The sequence below is a fragment of the Camarhynchus parvulus genome, chromosome 3, assembly GCF_901933205.1.
Source record: "Camarhynchus parvulus chromosome 3, STF_HiC, whole genome shotgun sequence".
Taxonomy (NCBI): Eukaryota; Metazoa; Chordata; class Aves; order Passeriformes; family Thraupidae; genus Camarhynchus; species Camarhynchus parvulus.
Window position 1 is genome coordinate 83,715,236 of NC_044573.1, and position 15,724 is coordinate 83,730,959.

The 15,724-nt window shown below is 38.4% G+C and overlaps 1 protein-coding gene across 3 annotated transcripts in view; it reads left to right on the plus strand.

The window, feature by feature from the left end:
* The window catches only part of ARHGEF10 (Rho guanine nucleotide exchange factor 10), a 111,206-nt gene that overhangs the window by 59,971 nt on the left and 35,511 nt on the right, over positions 1-15,724 (plus strand). For all 3 annotated transcript variants that reach the window (XM_030946624.1, XM_030946625.1, XM_030946626.1), the window contains one exon: positions 14,030-14,145. In XM_030946624.1, the coding sequence (XP_030802484.1) occupies positions 14,030-14,145 (116 nt within the window). The remainder of the gene's footprint in view (positions 1-14,029; positions 14,146-15,724) is intronic.

The window sequence follows — 15,724 nt, forward strand, 5'->3', positions numbered from 1 at the left end:
TAGGTGAGTGTGGGAGGAACAGATTGTTGAATATTCCTACTATGATTTTGTGCTACAGTTTCACAGCTGATAAGACCAAATCCTTGCATGTCAGCAGAGTCATATGGGGAAGAAAAGCATGAAGGGAGAAACAAAAACTCCTTACCAAAAATTCATGTAGAACTTATTTGAACCTCTTGGCTTTTGAGGTTTTATGTTTGGTGACAAAATCACACAAAAAAGAAATTACTTTGTACATCATTTGCAAATCAACCTTCAGGTTAAATGATACTCTGTAGGTAAAATGTGAGCTGAAGTAATTTTTCTCTTGTTAAGCTCTGTTATATTAATTCAGTCTTCTAATAAAAAGGATTAAAAGATAAGAAATAAAAAGGATTTGAAGGATACTGGGTATACTGAAAAAAACCCTCCTTCTGGTTTAATCAAACTTTCCTGGAAAATTATCCAATTAAATAGAATATAAACAATCATGAAGGAGGAACATCATAGCCTTGTTTTTGCACATACTACTGTGTTTGCGCTAGCTGTTACTCTGAATGCAGAGTTGTTTGAACTGGCTTTTATAGACAAGTCTGAATACACACCTAATTGTTAATTTGGTAGTTAGTTTTTCTGTAAAGTTGTCTCCTTAGTTCCAGTTTAAGTTGGCTGCTAAAGATTACAGAAGCTCAGAAAGCACAGCCCTCCTGCAGAGGGACGGACTGGTAAGACTGTGTGTACTGGTTCAGGGTTGCTTCTTATTTGCGCCCACCAAGTTGCTGCATTTTGTAGTTGATGATGGCATGATCTTTAATACGGTAGTACCACATTGTTAATGAGACTACTGGCTGTTTACTACAAGTTGCAGAGTGGTAACAGCGAAATCCTATCTACTCTGCTTGAAATTTCATATCTTTGCAGTCATCATAAAATTATGTCTCCCTCTGTTTTCAAAGTATACAATGAAATCCCAGTGGCCTCATAGTATGTGGTTTTGATAAAATACAGTGATCAAGAACAGTTTGAGATGCTGCAGGCAAAATCCTGAGACATAAAACCATTTTTCAGACCTGATTTTCAGTTTACCTATCCAGTTTGTGGGTACTGAAAAGATACAGAATAATGGTGATTCCGTGTAAGTAGTACATTAAGTAGTAGAGGGATTACCTCTTGTATTTCTGGAAGACTGAGAATAGTTGGTTAGTATCTGCCACATGCTAGGCTGAGTCTTTGACTCCTGTAAGGTTGGTATTCTGACATTGCTGCTGTGATTAGCAAGGATTCTTGATGGATTCAGGTTGTGTTCTTGCAAGGATTACTGGTTATTAGTTACATTTCCCTTATCATGGCACTTTTTTCTCCACCAAAACCTTTTGTGTGAGTAGGTAGCTGTCACAATTGTATCTTACTGCTTATTTTTGAGCAAATGCAATTGGTGCTTCCAGTTTTCTATGATGTTGCAAGAAAAGGTAGTTTAGTCTAAAGACACAAATTTTACTTTGGGTGCTGAATTAATAGTTAAATTTGAATTAATCTTGTACAGCCTGTAATATGCAACTGAAAGGTTGAAAATTTTTATGAGTATATATAAATCAAAGACATGCTTCAGTACTGTTCTAGGATGAAAAGGCAAGGACTGTGTGAACTTAGTTTTCACTTGGCAAAATCATCAATGGGCAGTTTTCTACCCCATTGAGCTTTGTTCAGCAGTCTTTTGTCTCTGGATTCTACAGAAGAACACATTTAGGTGCTGTTTTTTGGTTTTAAGCCATTTGTATTTTGGTAGGAAAAACTCTGTGGCCTGAGGGTGTATGGGGCAAAGCAGGAACATTTTACTTGAGTGTATTGTGCTGTACTGCCCTGTCCTTGGTGTGCTCTTGCCTTGTTCCTGTTGTTGTCCCCTAGCACAAACAGTAGACTAAATTTTCATAGTTTCAAACATGAAGAGAGATTGAAGTCTTAGCTGTTTGGCGGGGTCCTTTATTTGTACAATTCTAATATTTTTTCTTAGTGGAGTGAAATTGTGCTTGCTTCCTGCAATCGTAACCAGTAAACATTTCACAATCTCAGTCTTCAGGAAAAAGCGCATTTCTCTCAGCAAATTAGTCTAAGTCCTGTTTCATGTATTGGGGTTAGTCTTGCTTGAAAGTCTGTATAGCTCTCTGGCATCCCAGACAGACAGTTTTTGTGGAAGCAGTTATTTAATTATGTGTGCCAAAAAGTGTGATGTGTTAATTTTCGTCATAGAACCATTGGCAGAAAGATGCAAGATAGGAGTTTTTCTCCTGGTAAATCCATGTATTGTTTCTGGTAGGCTGTTGCTGTTCTCTTCACCCCAGTTAGTCCATGTGCAGAAGCACAGACACAGTCATAGTATGGAAAAGTTGAATTAATATAGGAACAGAGGAATGTTTTCAGTGGGAACAGAAATTTGTATATTCTTGGTTTTGATTTACTTGCATTGGTAAGAAATTCACCTCCCTCACCTGTCCGGTGATGCTGTACCCGATGCATCTCAGGACGTGTTTGGCCCTCCTGGCTGCCAGAGCACTGCTGACTCAGATTCAACTTACCACTGACAAGGATCCCCAGATTTCTGTGTGGCTGCTCTCCAGTGTCTATGCTCAGTCTGTTCATGCATCCAGGGGTGCCCTGTCCCATGTGCAGGATCCAGCACTTGCCCTTGTTGAACTCGCTATACTTGGTGATTGCCCAGCCCTGTAATTTGTCACGATTTCTCTGCAGAGTCTGTCTGCCTTCAAGGGAGTTGACAGCTCCTCCCAATTTAGTGTCATTGGTAAAGTTCTTATTATTCCTTGGAGTCATTTATGAAGATACTGAAGAGAACTGAGCGTAAAATGATGCCTTGGGAAACACCAGTACTGACAGGTCACCAGTCTGGTGCTACCATCCCATTAATAATAAATAACCCTTTGTGCCTGACCCATGAGCCAGTTTCTCACCCATCACATGATATGCTTATCCAACTGTTTGCTGGACATTTTGAGGCCTGTGATAAGCCTCAGATCAATAGCTTTACTGAAATCACAGTTCATATCAACTGGCTTCCCCTGATCAACTATCTGGGTTACTTTATCATAAAAAGTAAATTAAGTTTCTTCAACAGGACTTCAATTTCATGAACTTGTTCTGGCTGGGACCAATGACTGTGTTGTCTTTCAGGTGTTTTTCACTAGCTCCGGAATAACCCTTGTAACTTTACCAGACACTGAAGTGGGACTGACAGGCATGTACTTAGCACAGTCATCCTTCTTGCCTTGGGACAGTGTTTGCCAGGTTCCAGTTGACTGTAACCTCTTCACATTCCTAATTGGGTTGAATATGTGGGAAGAGGGCATCAAGAAAGTTCAATGCTACCTGTTCTTTTACAATAAAAAAAAAGGATGGATGAAAGCACAGTGAATACAACTTGTTTTAAATAAGTCATTGCTATGAAATATTATAAATATTTTCCAAAAATATAAATAGTATAGTCAAAGGGCAAATTTTTAACTTCTTACCAAAATATTCAGTATTACCCCTCTAGAAGAATCAGAAGACAACCTTTCCTTGCAATTCATCCATGTGTACATAAAATCACTGTGAATGTGTATTTTACTGCCTTTTAATTGGGAATATAGGAATGGAAGTCAAATATACTGGCCAGAGTTTCATTTTCTCAGACTTCTGGCACATGTTATGAGTTTGCAGCACTTCATGCAAACTGTTGATGGGTTGTTAATTGTGGTTTGTGCTGAAGCAGATGCTGGTTTGGTGCCACAGCAACAGCAACCACCCCTAGTTGCCTGTTCTTGGGTCCCCCAGAATGAAAAGGGTGAGTGAAAAGTTTCTCACAGGACTTTTATTTAAGAAGACCAGACTAGCGAGTCTCTGTAGAACCAAAGGGAGAGGGCTAGGCAACCTGCTGTGTCTGGGTGGGAAACCAGTGTCTGGCAGCAGTGTTCTGCTTTGATCAGGTTGATTAAGAGACATAGACAGCATAGACAGTTACTTAAATGAAAAAAACCCATCAATTTGAGCCATTTATCTAAAGACTGAAAGGGGAAATGAGCTGGACCCATCTGTACTATATATCCATGCAGTGATAAGCACTCAGGAAAACAGTGACATCAAAAATCAGGTAGGTATGCTTATGGCTGCATTTTCATGTCATTTTTTTCTTTCACAGGTTTACAGTTTGTAACTGAGAGCAAAGCTCAGCACTGCTAAAACACGGCTGTTCTCCTTTCTCATTCAGAGTTCCAGGGATACATTTGTACTCTGTTTCCCCTTGATTGTGTTCTTGATCTCTGTGGGGTTTGTTTACTGTCATATATAGTAGTGACATGATGCTGAAGTGCAGAAATTATTTCTCTCTTCCAAGTTTCCTTCTGCTTGATGCATTCGCTTTGTGTTTTGAGTGCCTTTGAGTGTTGCCAGGGAAACAGGGAGGGATGTATGATGGGCTAGAGTGTGCACTTGTTTCTGTCAATATCTTGCTCAGTGGAATGGCATCTCTTTTCAAAAATGAAGATAGTGCTGCTGTGATAGCCATTGCCTTTAAAGCTGGGGTTTTTTTGCAGGCTTGTCTAATGAAAGATACAAAATTGAGGAAGAAAAAAAAAGTCAGCTTTATGATCCCATAAGGCACAGCAATAGTAATACAATATCCAGAGCAAGCAAAACTAATATTAAGTGACATGTCAACTCCAGCGCTGGTGATAGGATTTTAGAAAGACAGATGTGGCATGACTTGCTAATTGAACTAGCTTTAATCTCAAAGAAATATATAACGATTAATAATGTAAGGCTTTATTTTCAAGTTAATAATATAGAAGGCAATGCACTATGCACTAAATGAGATTTAATATGTTTGTAAATGTAAACTGTCGCTGATATATACAAACAAAAGACCAAAGAGTTTAAATAAATCTAGTGCCAAAAAGCCTGTTCATCTGAGCAAATGAGGTGACATTAAATACTTGACTTTGTTAAGAGGACATAAGTTTCTATCTAGTGGATTAGGCAGGGATCAATTTAGGAGTTACATGCTTGTCTCTCCCGTGCAGGATGAAATTCTTCTCTTTGCTTTTTGTATTTTTTATAGCAATTAGAGGATTTGTCATCCACTTCCTATAAACCTTGTTCTGTGTTGCCAGGGATCTCATCCACGTCATGACACAGAGTAGTAAAATTATTAGAAACCCAGCTGGTATGAAAGAGGGAGGTGAGCTCCTCACAGTGCCATTTCCACATGACTTGTTATAGTCTGGTGGGAGCTCCAGTGTAAACCTCTGGCAGCTTGGCCAGTTTACAGCTGCCTGCAGACCTGTCTTGGGACCCTGCAGTACTGCCATTGTTTAAATGCCTTCCCACGTGTACTTTCATTGCCTGTTTATATCAGTGTTTGTCTTTCTGCACCCAGTTTCTCCCTCACCCTTTGTGCCATGCAGGTGCATCCTAGAGGTCCTGTGTGACTTCTCTCCCTCCTTAGGAGGACAGGGGCTTCCAGGTCCATGCTGTCCTCAGCCTTCCTCTTTGGGCCTTGTGAGTCAAAATAAGAGCATGGCACTTCTTTTCTTTCACTCTGAAGTCTTTGTTTACAGCATTTTTCTTCCTCCTGGGAACAGAGCCAGGAACTGCAGTCAGTACATTGTCCAGGAAGACCCCTGACCATTGGCCCAGCTAGTGTGACGCTGGGGAGCCAGGCTGTGGGGTCCACTCTTGTGAGCATATCAGGGCTCCAGTGTTTCTCCCGCATGTTCCCTGCTGCTTTAATCTCTGACACAGTACACCTGCTTCTGTCAGAAGGAAAAATATTTATGGCCTTTTATATCTGAAATTCCCAGTATAGTCAGGATTAGCTGGAGCTTAATATAATCTTGAAGCCATGCTCTCAATGTAGGAACTACTTCTCACTATCTCCGAGGCTTTACATTTCCTTGGTGGTTTTGCATTATTTTGTATAATTTTATTCACAAATGGTATAGCACTATGAATTCAATACCTTACTCGCTTCTTGCAGTTGCAAGCTGTTGATTTTATCTTGCTAGTCCTCAAGATATGTGAATAAGCAGTTTTGTGGTTAGATGGTAATTTTTATGCAACCTATTTCTTCGGTGTTGGATCTGGTACAAGGAGAAAGACAGGTCTCAGCATTCATGTAATTACCAGTTGAGAAAAAGGTATTAGCAACTGACAGTGAGGTAAAGTATGTTAAAAATACTCTGTCAGAGTTGAGACTTGTGAGGGTTGTTTCCCATCTCTGCTCTGTGTACTGGGTGTTGTGTGGTATTTGGTTCTGTGATTAGGACCTGAAGAGCTCCCCTGTCTTGCATGGCAGTGAGAATAGTTAATTTAATACATTAGTTTGAGAGACTCAGATTATAAATTTCAATAATTAAGAACATAAATTATGTTTAGATGCATACATGATTAAAGTATGATTAGACTGGACAGTGTCATTTCATGTTTATGATAAAGCTCTTCGTGGTGGTTGATGGTGGAGAGTCCTGACTATATCCTGACTGCTTGCTTACACCATGTCTGAACTGAATAGTTTGCATTCTAGTAAGCTTGAGGGGTTTATTGCTTACCTCCTAATACTTTGTATGTGCTTGTGCTGCTTCTTTCCACGCTAGGTTACTAAGCCTAAGTTAGGGTTGTACTGCAAGGGTATGTGCAAGTAGCTGTACGTAGCAGCTTTTCATTGATGGCTGCCAACTAAACTCTTGTTCTCTGACATCATTCCTGAGTTCCCATTTGCTTAAATTTCCAAACCTGGAGACTGATGCCTCTCAAAAACTTGGTTAGTTTGGACCTAAGAGTGTGATATAGTATCAGGAGACCAAGTTGACTTATGGTGGCTCAGATTTTTTGGGTGAATGCGACTGTGGAGATCATGAGTTGGATTTACCATGAAAAAGTAAACCAGGGAGGGCAGAATGTCTGCTTTTCTGTGATGAACTTTAAATTGACCCATGGACTTGTTTAGGTCAAAAGCCAGGATTTTAGACAACTTTTTTTTAATTACTATTTTAGTCAAATTCCAACTGGCTGTTCAAAAACTCTCATAAAGGAGAAACATGAAAACTGAACTTGCCCATGTGCTCCTCTGATGCATCTGTGGAAACAGGAACATCATGAGTGAGCAGGTGAAGGCACAAATATGAGGGGGGTGGTGATGTGGGTGCTGTCAGGGACTTTGCTTGCCTAACACAGCGTGCAGGAAGTTGGTAGTTCAGCATCTAAAAACCTCATCTGCTTTTTTACTGGCTTTAACACTCATACAGAATTGTTGGGGACAATGTATATGAGGTAGGGATGTGCCTCTAGTGTATAACAGGTGCTTGGATGTGTCAAGTTCTGTGCAAGATAAAGTTGTAGTACAGAAGGGGGCCCTCATCACCAGCCTTCTAGCAAAAGCTAGGTGTTCTGGGACAAGGGAGTTTGCAAAGGAAACATGTTTACATAACATCAGTATGAACTGTTAAATGAATTAGTGTTTCTGGTGTTTCCAAGATTCACAATCTTTTTGCCAACTCTGTTTATTTATTGCTGAAATAGATAGCTTGCATATAAAATGGCGCATAAAGATTTCCTTTTCTGTTTGTACTCAGAAAAGTAGCTCCACTAGACCTGTGAAAGGAGAATGTTGTTTCTCACTTTGATAAGTTCTCTTCCACTGAACAGCTGTAAAGCAGTGGTGTGTTTTGCATACCAGTGTATCTATAGGAACAGGATTTAGTACCAAGTATAGGGGAAGAATTCTTCAACTGCAGTGATTAAATCTTGGGCCTTATTAATAGTTTCTGGGTTTTTTTCCTTGTATTAATTATCAAGGTCTTCAGTATACAGGCAACTATTTTACTTTAGATACAACATTGTCTTTCACAGTCTCCATTCTTGTCCTTTCTAATGGTGGGCATTATAAATTAAGCAGTGGGATGCTGTCTGCTTATTATTACTTCAGGAAAAAAAAAATCAACATAACATTTCTAGGACAATCAAAGCCAAATTTAAAGAATTGAACAGTTCTGTCTACACTTAAATGGTTTTAAATATATTACTGCTGCATCATCATAGTTTAACATGAATAGGTTAACAATTTCACAATATCTGTCTGGTTTATTATGAACCGATCAAGAATTCATCTAGTATCATGATACTTTGCTTTCCAGAAGACTGTGCACGCTTCTCAGGTTTAAATATAGTTGAAATGTTGTGTAAGGGCCTGTTTTTTTATTATTTGCTCCAAGTGTGTAATCCTATACAAGTACCAGTTTGATATGCCTTCCTCAGACACAGCAGCTTTTAAAGCTACCTCCCACATATGTAACTTCTTCCCCCATCCCAGGTGATTTTTATGCTCTATATGAGGATTGAAACTTTCCCAAATCTCTTCCTTTCATAACATTTGACGTTTCAGTGTGCTGCCTAGATGCACACAGATGGCTCAGTGGGAGGAAGCAATACAAATGTGCTCAGACTCGAAGGCCAGATTGCAAATGGCAAGTCAAATTTGGGATATACCAACCTTTCAGAGTGGCCTTCAGATCTGGCATGTTCTTCAAGCGTATCATTAATTTTGTGTTACCCCTCAGCAACACTGGAACTGTAGTCAGGAAAAGAGCCTTTCTCAGATTCAGTTGTGGTTTTTGCATTTGAGCATTCATGGTCTTCCATTCTGTGCAACACTAGCCTGATTTCAGGGCTATGTGTCTCAGAAGCAAAGGAGTCTCCATAAAGACCTTGAATTTTCATGATGCAGTGGTTTTCACTTCATTTCAATATAGCTTTTCCAAAAGCAATTTGTATTGATATATTGTGATTCTGAACTATGTGGAGAAAAGGTCATTACAATGATTATACTCAAGGCAGATGTTGTCTGTATTAGTTACTTTGCAGTAAAAGAGACACCCATCAGTCTGTCTATTAACAGTATTTTGTTTCAACATGATGGAAAATACAGAAATGTTTGCAAAAATAGTTGCAATACTGAAATTATTTTGACTGATGCTTTTATTTTCTTTGTGTGACATTTGTATTTATATATATATATTTTTATATATATATATAGTATTACTTGAAGAAAATCCTTCTAATTTGGGAGTAAACAGGCGTTTAGTATGGGATGGGACCAGCTGAGCCATTGTGTTTGCTTGCCCAGCAATAGATGTTCAAATTATGGGTGATTGCATCTACTCTGTCTGTAGTAGCATAAATCTGTGATAAAATACTAATTCACAAATGGGAATCAGAACACACAGCAAGAGCTTGTAGAAAATGTTTACAAATAAAAAATCACCATAGAAAATAAATGTGTCCCTTTGTAATTCTTAGAAAGGAAGGATAGGGTGTGGGCAGTTCAGGATTGTGATAACCAGTATGCTTGAATTGGCCATGGAAACTGAAAATTTAGGGGAAGCGGATGGACAACAATCCTGAGGGAGCAGCTGCTGTGCCAGCACCTATTCAAGCAGCTGCTATTGTGCAGGGAGAGAGCTGTGACTGCTCCCCAGTGATGCAGCCCTCTGCCAGAGGTGGGAATCCTCCCCTCTGCCCAGTCACTACCACACAGACACTTCTCTAGCATGTGTGTATTTATTCACAAGCTTCCCAATTCCACTTTTGCCTGAACCAAGTTAAACTGACTTTAACCACACCCAGGGAGTTTCCTGCAGGCTTTGAAAATGCCTGGATGTAAATCACCTAAAATTGCTTATTTTCCAGTTGTAAAAATTGCTTCATACCAGGAAAAAAGGATGAATTTGAAGCTGTGGTGCTGAGAGTAATACTGGGAAAAAAGCAGGTAAAATAAATGTTTGGTATTATACTCAAATGTATCTTGACCTAAGAAGAAGTTGTTCTAAAAGGCAAATCTTCTCCCCAGTTTTACATAGCAGCCCAACCAATTTAAACTTTAACCTCCTTTCTTCCCTTCCAAACCAATTTGTGGTTTCGTTTTCTTTTTTAACCTTGAGTGTATTTGATTGTAATGCTGAGCAAGGAATTGGGTGTCTTGCAAGAATTACTGGTTGTTGGCAGTAAACTTGCCTGTTGCAGGGAGGCACAAATTCCTCTGGTAAAATCTTAGCAACAAAGGAGTTGGTGAAAAAGATTCTTGCTAGATTACATGTGGCCAAGATTTCACCCTTGGTCTGTAGGTGGAATGCAAAAAAGCTGCCTTTGAAGCCACATATGTGGTTATTGGTTACAGCATGCTGCCTTCTCTCCTGCCCAGGCACACTCTGTAGCGCGTAGGATGTGTAGAGTTGGGGAGATCCTTCTCTAAAACCATGAAGGGCTTTTTTCCCATAGGAAAAATAAGTTGTTTTAGAGTTTGGTAATTAACAAGAGTGGCTTGGAAAGAGAAGGAAATGTCTTTATCATTTGTGAAACATTTCACAGTACAAAAGAAGCTGACCGTGTATCTGCTTTAGAATGAAGCCAAGAGCTTTTCAGTGCACTCTCTGGGGATAAAAGGAGGAGTGAACACCCACCCCAAAACAGCCAGCAATTGAATGGTCAGGGAACATGTGTGGGCTGAAGCAGCCAGTCTGTGGCTGTGAACTGAGAAACATCTGATGAACAGAGTAGTGTTTTCCCCCACCTCCTTCACTCAAGAAAAACCCTCCATCAGACAATTCTCAGGATCAGCTGGTAGTCAGTGTTTGGTTAACCACTGAGAAGCCAGTTCAATTTTAAAGGACATTGTGAGTAACCCTTACAGGACCCAGTTCAGAGATAAAGTTGCTATATCTTGCAACTGTTATCCAGACACAATCCAAGTGATTGCTTTTTGGAGAACTTGCTTCTGATGAATCTACATCATTGTTGATTTCTGAAGCCTTATATTTCTATGCCAGTTTTGCCCACTAGGGACCTCAGTGAAGGGCTGATATTAGTGGTGCCTATTGATCTAGTCTTTGGGTATTAAAATTTCTTCCTAACTTGGCTGTTTCTCTTTTCTAGAACATCAGAGGATGGAAGCAGACTCTCATTAATTATTTACAGTTTTGATTTTGTGCTTCCTTTCCTGTACTAAGAATATGATCTTTTAATGAATGAGCCTAAAATTACTTTTGTTTGGTTTTTCTTGTGACAGCCCTTCAGATGCCAGGTTAGTTTATTTGCTTTGACATTCATATTGCATCCTTTTTATCTTTACTTATTAATAGCTTATAAAATATGCATGATGCAGACAAAAGAGACTCAGGTGACAATTACTGAATGAAATTCAAGATTTATGCCTTATTTCCAAGGCTGGAAGAAAGATATTTGTAAGATTATTTGAAGCTTCACGAAGAGGATTGTCAGACGTAGTGGATATATATGTACTGCCCAGAGCAAGCCCATCTGTGTAGGCACTTAAAGCTCGCTTTATGGCATCAGTTGAACACTGTGGCATAAAGTCCTGCAGCATCTGGGGCTTGCCTGGATGCTGCTTGTTATATGTTGAGTTAATATCTGTTCTCCAGACAATAATAACCAAAATATCTGCTGTCTTTATCAAGCTACAAAGAGTGACCCTGGCTTTTATAATTTAAGAATAATGTAATTTTCTTGGGTGAAAATATCTGTCCTGTACAAGTGAAGCCTCACCGACTCAGCTTTTCACAGCCTGATTGTTCTAAGTTTTCTCTTGATTCAAGCCCACAGAGCTAAATTTCAAAAAGACTTGAAGTGATTTTTTCATGCCTGATATTTGGTTTGGTTGGTAGTGGAGTTTGTAAATGCCAGGTGACAGGACTTCTGCCAAAAACTCAACTAATCAAACAATTATTTCTGTTCTGTGTAAATTTTTTTCTTGCAGAAGTTATCTTTTCGTTTGAGAAATTTGGAGCAAGAATGATATAATTTGTGTTGTTTACAGTACCAGACACACTGTCATGGCTTTTAGCTAGATTTCAACAGATTTCCTGTTAATACTGATCTGCACCTGTCTTTGCAAGTAACCCCGTAAAAATCAACAATTTGATGCATCTAGGAACTTGTGATTCTGGTACTTAACAAATTACAATTATTGTGGATGTTAGCAAGGAAAAAGGTGTAAGCTATCAGAAGATAGATACAAGGACAGAAGAGAGATTTCTCAAGTATTTGGGTTGAAGAAAGTAAAAATGCAGCTTAATTGAAAGTATGGAGTCTGTGGTTCAAGAAAAGTGTTTAATTTGGTTTTTTTTGAAACAAAACTGCGAACATACTCAACTGACCATAATTTCAAAATTCTTTTTCCTAGATCTACTTTGGAGTTGTTTCTTTTCATGGTGTACAATAAATGTAATTATCTTTTCTTATGGACTAATTTGGTTTTCAGGGTAAGAAAGGCTAGATTGTTCTTTTAATTAGCATTCAGAGCAGGCAAAGAAGAGGATGATAATCACATCTATTATCTGGATGGGTAAACAGTAGTAAAGGGCAGTTATTCCCTGTCTGATGCTCAAGTGCAATGCACAGAAATAATTTTATTGATCCAATTTACCAGAAGATTTAAGGGCCAGATAATAATTTGGAATTTTATGGGAATGTGTAATATTTCAGGTTTATGTTGTACTTTCCTGCAGTGAAATGGAGAACTAAACAAAGTAGCCATTAATATTTTCTTTGAGTATTGAAATTTTATGCTTTTCAGGGTTTGAGACAGACTTCCACCTTAATATAATGAATTACATTAAAGAAAAACATTGTGATGGCCTCTATCTGTGTGATGCCTCCAAACAGGAAAATGTCTTTAGAAAATAGTTATTTTCATACCTAACTAAACATACGCTAATGTTTTAATTAGAATTGTTTCATGCATGTTATTTTTAATATTTATTCTGATTTAGGCTATTTGGCCAGCTTTGTGTTTGGTTTGTGTTTTGTACCCTGCCCTGCAGCAGGCTGGGGGGAGCAGAGGTGCCAGCAGTGTGTGTGTGGCACCTGGGCTGTGCCCAGGCCCCTCTGCCCTGCAGCCGGAGCAGGTGGCACAGCTCGTGCCTGTGCTCCTCAGCTGTCTGCAGAGCCAGCAGCCAGCACTGTATTCAGATCCTGTTCTTGCCAACACAGCAGTGAAATCCTGCTGATCCAGGGGCGTTTGCTGCCCACAGACTGGCTTCCAAAGCTGTGCTAAGGATGAAGGATCCATAGTTTGGATACTACACTGTGTGAGCTAAAGAATCTGCAGGAGTTTCCTGGCAAGATAATCCAATCCTGTTCCTGTCATTCAGCCCAAGGGAAACATGCTGACTCTGTATGAGTCGGGGTGGGTTTTTTAATAGGACAGTGAGTGATGTTTCCAAAGGAATTACGTAACCATTCCACTCCTAGCATCATGATAGTCAGAGTATGTTAGCAGGGGTTTGCAAGCTTTATGCATTTAAATGGACACCTTATCCTAGTAAACAGTGTGTTTTTCTGAGTTACTGTTCCCTTATACTTGTTGATTATTAGCATAAAATATTTTTGTTGTGGTTCAGATTTGCTGCTGATTTTAGAACAGATCCTTTATTGATTTAAGCATGATTGCAGTAAAATTTGAAGTGGTTTGGTGAAATTGCAGGCTTGTGTTAGTGTTAGGCTATAGATATATGACCCAGAACTGTCTCATGACCAATAAAGCAAATTTTTAATTTTAAACCATCACAGCAAAAGCTACAGATAAATGTTTTTGCTTGTCATGTAACCAAAGACAACCTCCAGTAAAGATGTTTGCATTAATGTGTTACAGCAAGTCTGATGTTTGGTGCTAAACAAAACTTCCATGGCAGCAGGAGATTTTGGGGCCAGTGAAGCTTTGATATTTGTTACAATTCTAGTGTGGGATATTAAAACTTCAGATAGTGCTCTCCATCATAGTAGATTAACACTTGAATCTTGTTTGTAGCTAAAAAGGCAGTAAGATGATCTAAAAGGAAATGCAAATTATAATGCCTGTATGTGCAAAGAAATAAACCACTCTGTTTTTAAGATGTAATATATGTTTATATTGTCTTTGTGATGCGTTCCTCATTCAACTGAAAATTGTATATTTTTGTTATGTATAACCTTATGGTTTTATTCATTTCAGACAAGCTCTATATGGGACCAGGGCAGCTGTACCATGATCTGCAGAACCTTTTACATGACTTGAATGTACTTGGTCAAATTAGCCAATTAATAAGCAGCCTTAAAGGAAACTATCAGGTAATAAACAAAGCTGGATTTATTTTTCGAGTCTGTTCTTGTAAAGTTGTATAATTGCCTCTCCTTAGGGTTTGTGCAAAGCATTCTTTAGTTCTCTCTGCAAAAAGTGGAATATTTTTTACCTCTAGTATTACCTCTAGTTAACAGCATTTACTGTTGACTGTTAAGTGTTATAAATAGATTACAGCTGTCCTTCTAATCTTGCTTTTCTTTATTGTTTTCAAGTGTAGGTGGATACTACAAGTGTCTGCATTTGTTCAGTAGCTGATAAGCTTATATGGAAACAGAATTACATTTTGATGTTAAGAAATTGGATTCTTGCAGTTAGACATGGTAGTAGGAGGATGGTTGTTTGAGGAAGCTCTTGATCCCCATCCAAGCTCATAATCCTGGCTTTTGGGGGGAAACTGTACTTAAAACTGAGTATAAATCACAAAAATATAAAAGGATTTTCAGAAGAATTCTGAAACTATTTCGCTTTAGCTTTGTTCACATCCCTTTGATTTAGCTTATATTCTGGCAAACAAATACAGTACTTAACACCAAATGAAGCCTTGAGACTTCAAACAATTACTTTTTTGCTTGGGTTTTATACATTTTATATGTGGTTACATGTAGTTTTTAACTCCTACTTGTCACCACAGGTTGCAAATGTGTGTGTATGTATGAATATATAAAAGCTCAGTTTCTCTTGACATATCTTGGCTTCAGAGTAAAGGCATTAAATAAAACATAGCATGTTGTGAAAATATGTGCTCTGAATGAAATTTATGGAAAGAGTGCTTTTGGAAGAAGCTTCACAGGTATTAGAAAGTGAATTGCATCTGCATAATTGGGAATATGTATAGCACAGATATACCATAAGACATTCACCCATCACCATTTAAAAAACCTTCCTGCCTGCACTGACAGTCAGAGGCAACTATGCTTTGAAAACTTAAAAATCAGTCATTGTTTCAGGGTAGATGTGTGTAAGATCATTACAGGAATTTAGTTGAGGAATGAGGTCAGCTTCTTGATATTTGAAAAACTCTTAAGTTGTCATAGAATTCTGATGTTGGAAAGTGTGTGTACTTCTGTGTACTTGTTAGTCTTGATGCTTTGTACATTCAGTTGAGCTTTTACTCTCTGCAACAGAACACTCACCTTGCAGTTATTGTTTCAGCATCTTAAACAGATTTAGATCACGCATCTTTCATGATGGCCCTCTAAACATTTTGACTCAAAGATTTGAACAAAAGCATATTTTCCATATGATTTGTAGATGTTTTCAGAATATTTTCTTTAGCAGCAGAATTTGTGATGCTGGAATAAAGTAAAAGGCTTGTGCATATACCTGATACAAATTCACATTTTTTAATTTGACAAACACTTGGGAATGTCATTTATGGATCATCAAACTGAGCAATGTGAGATTAAATGTTTAGATTAAATACATTAGAAAATATTTTACAGATATTTCTGAACTGTGTTTACAATTATGGCTAAATTATCCATGATGGAAATGTGGTCTAATTGAAGGCATGTGTCATTGTTTGTTATATGCAGGAATCACCTTATTATCCTGTTTACAACAGGC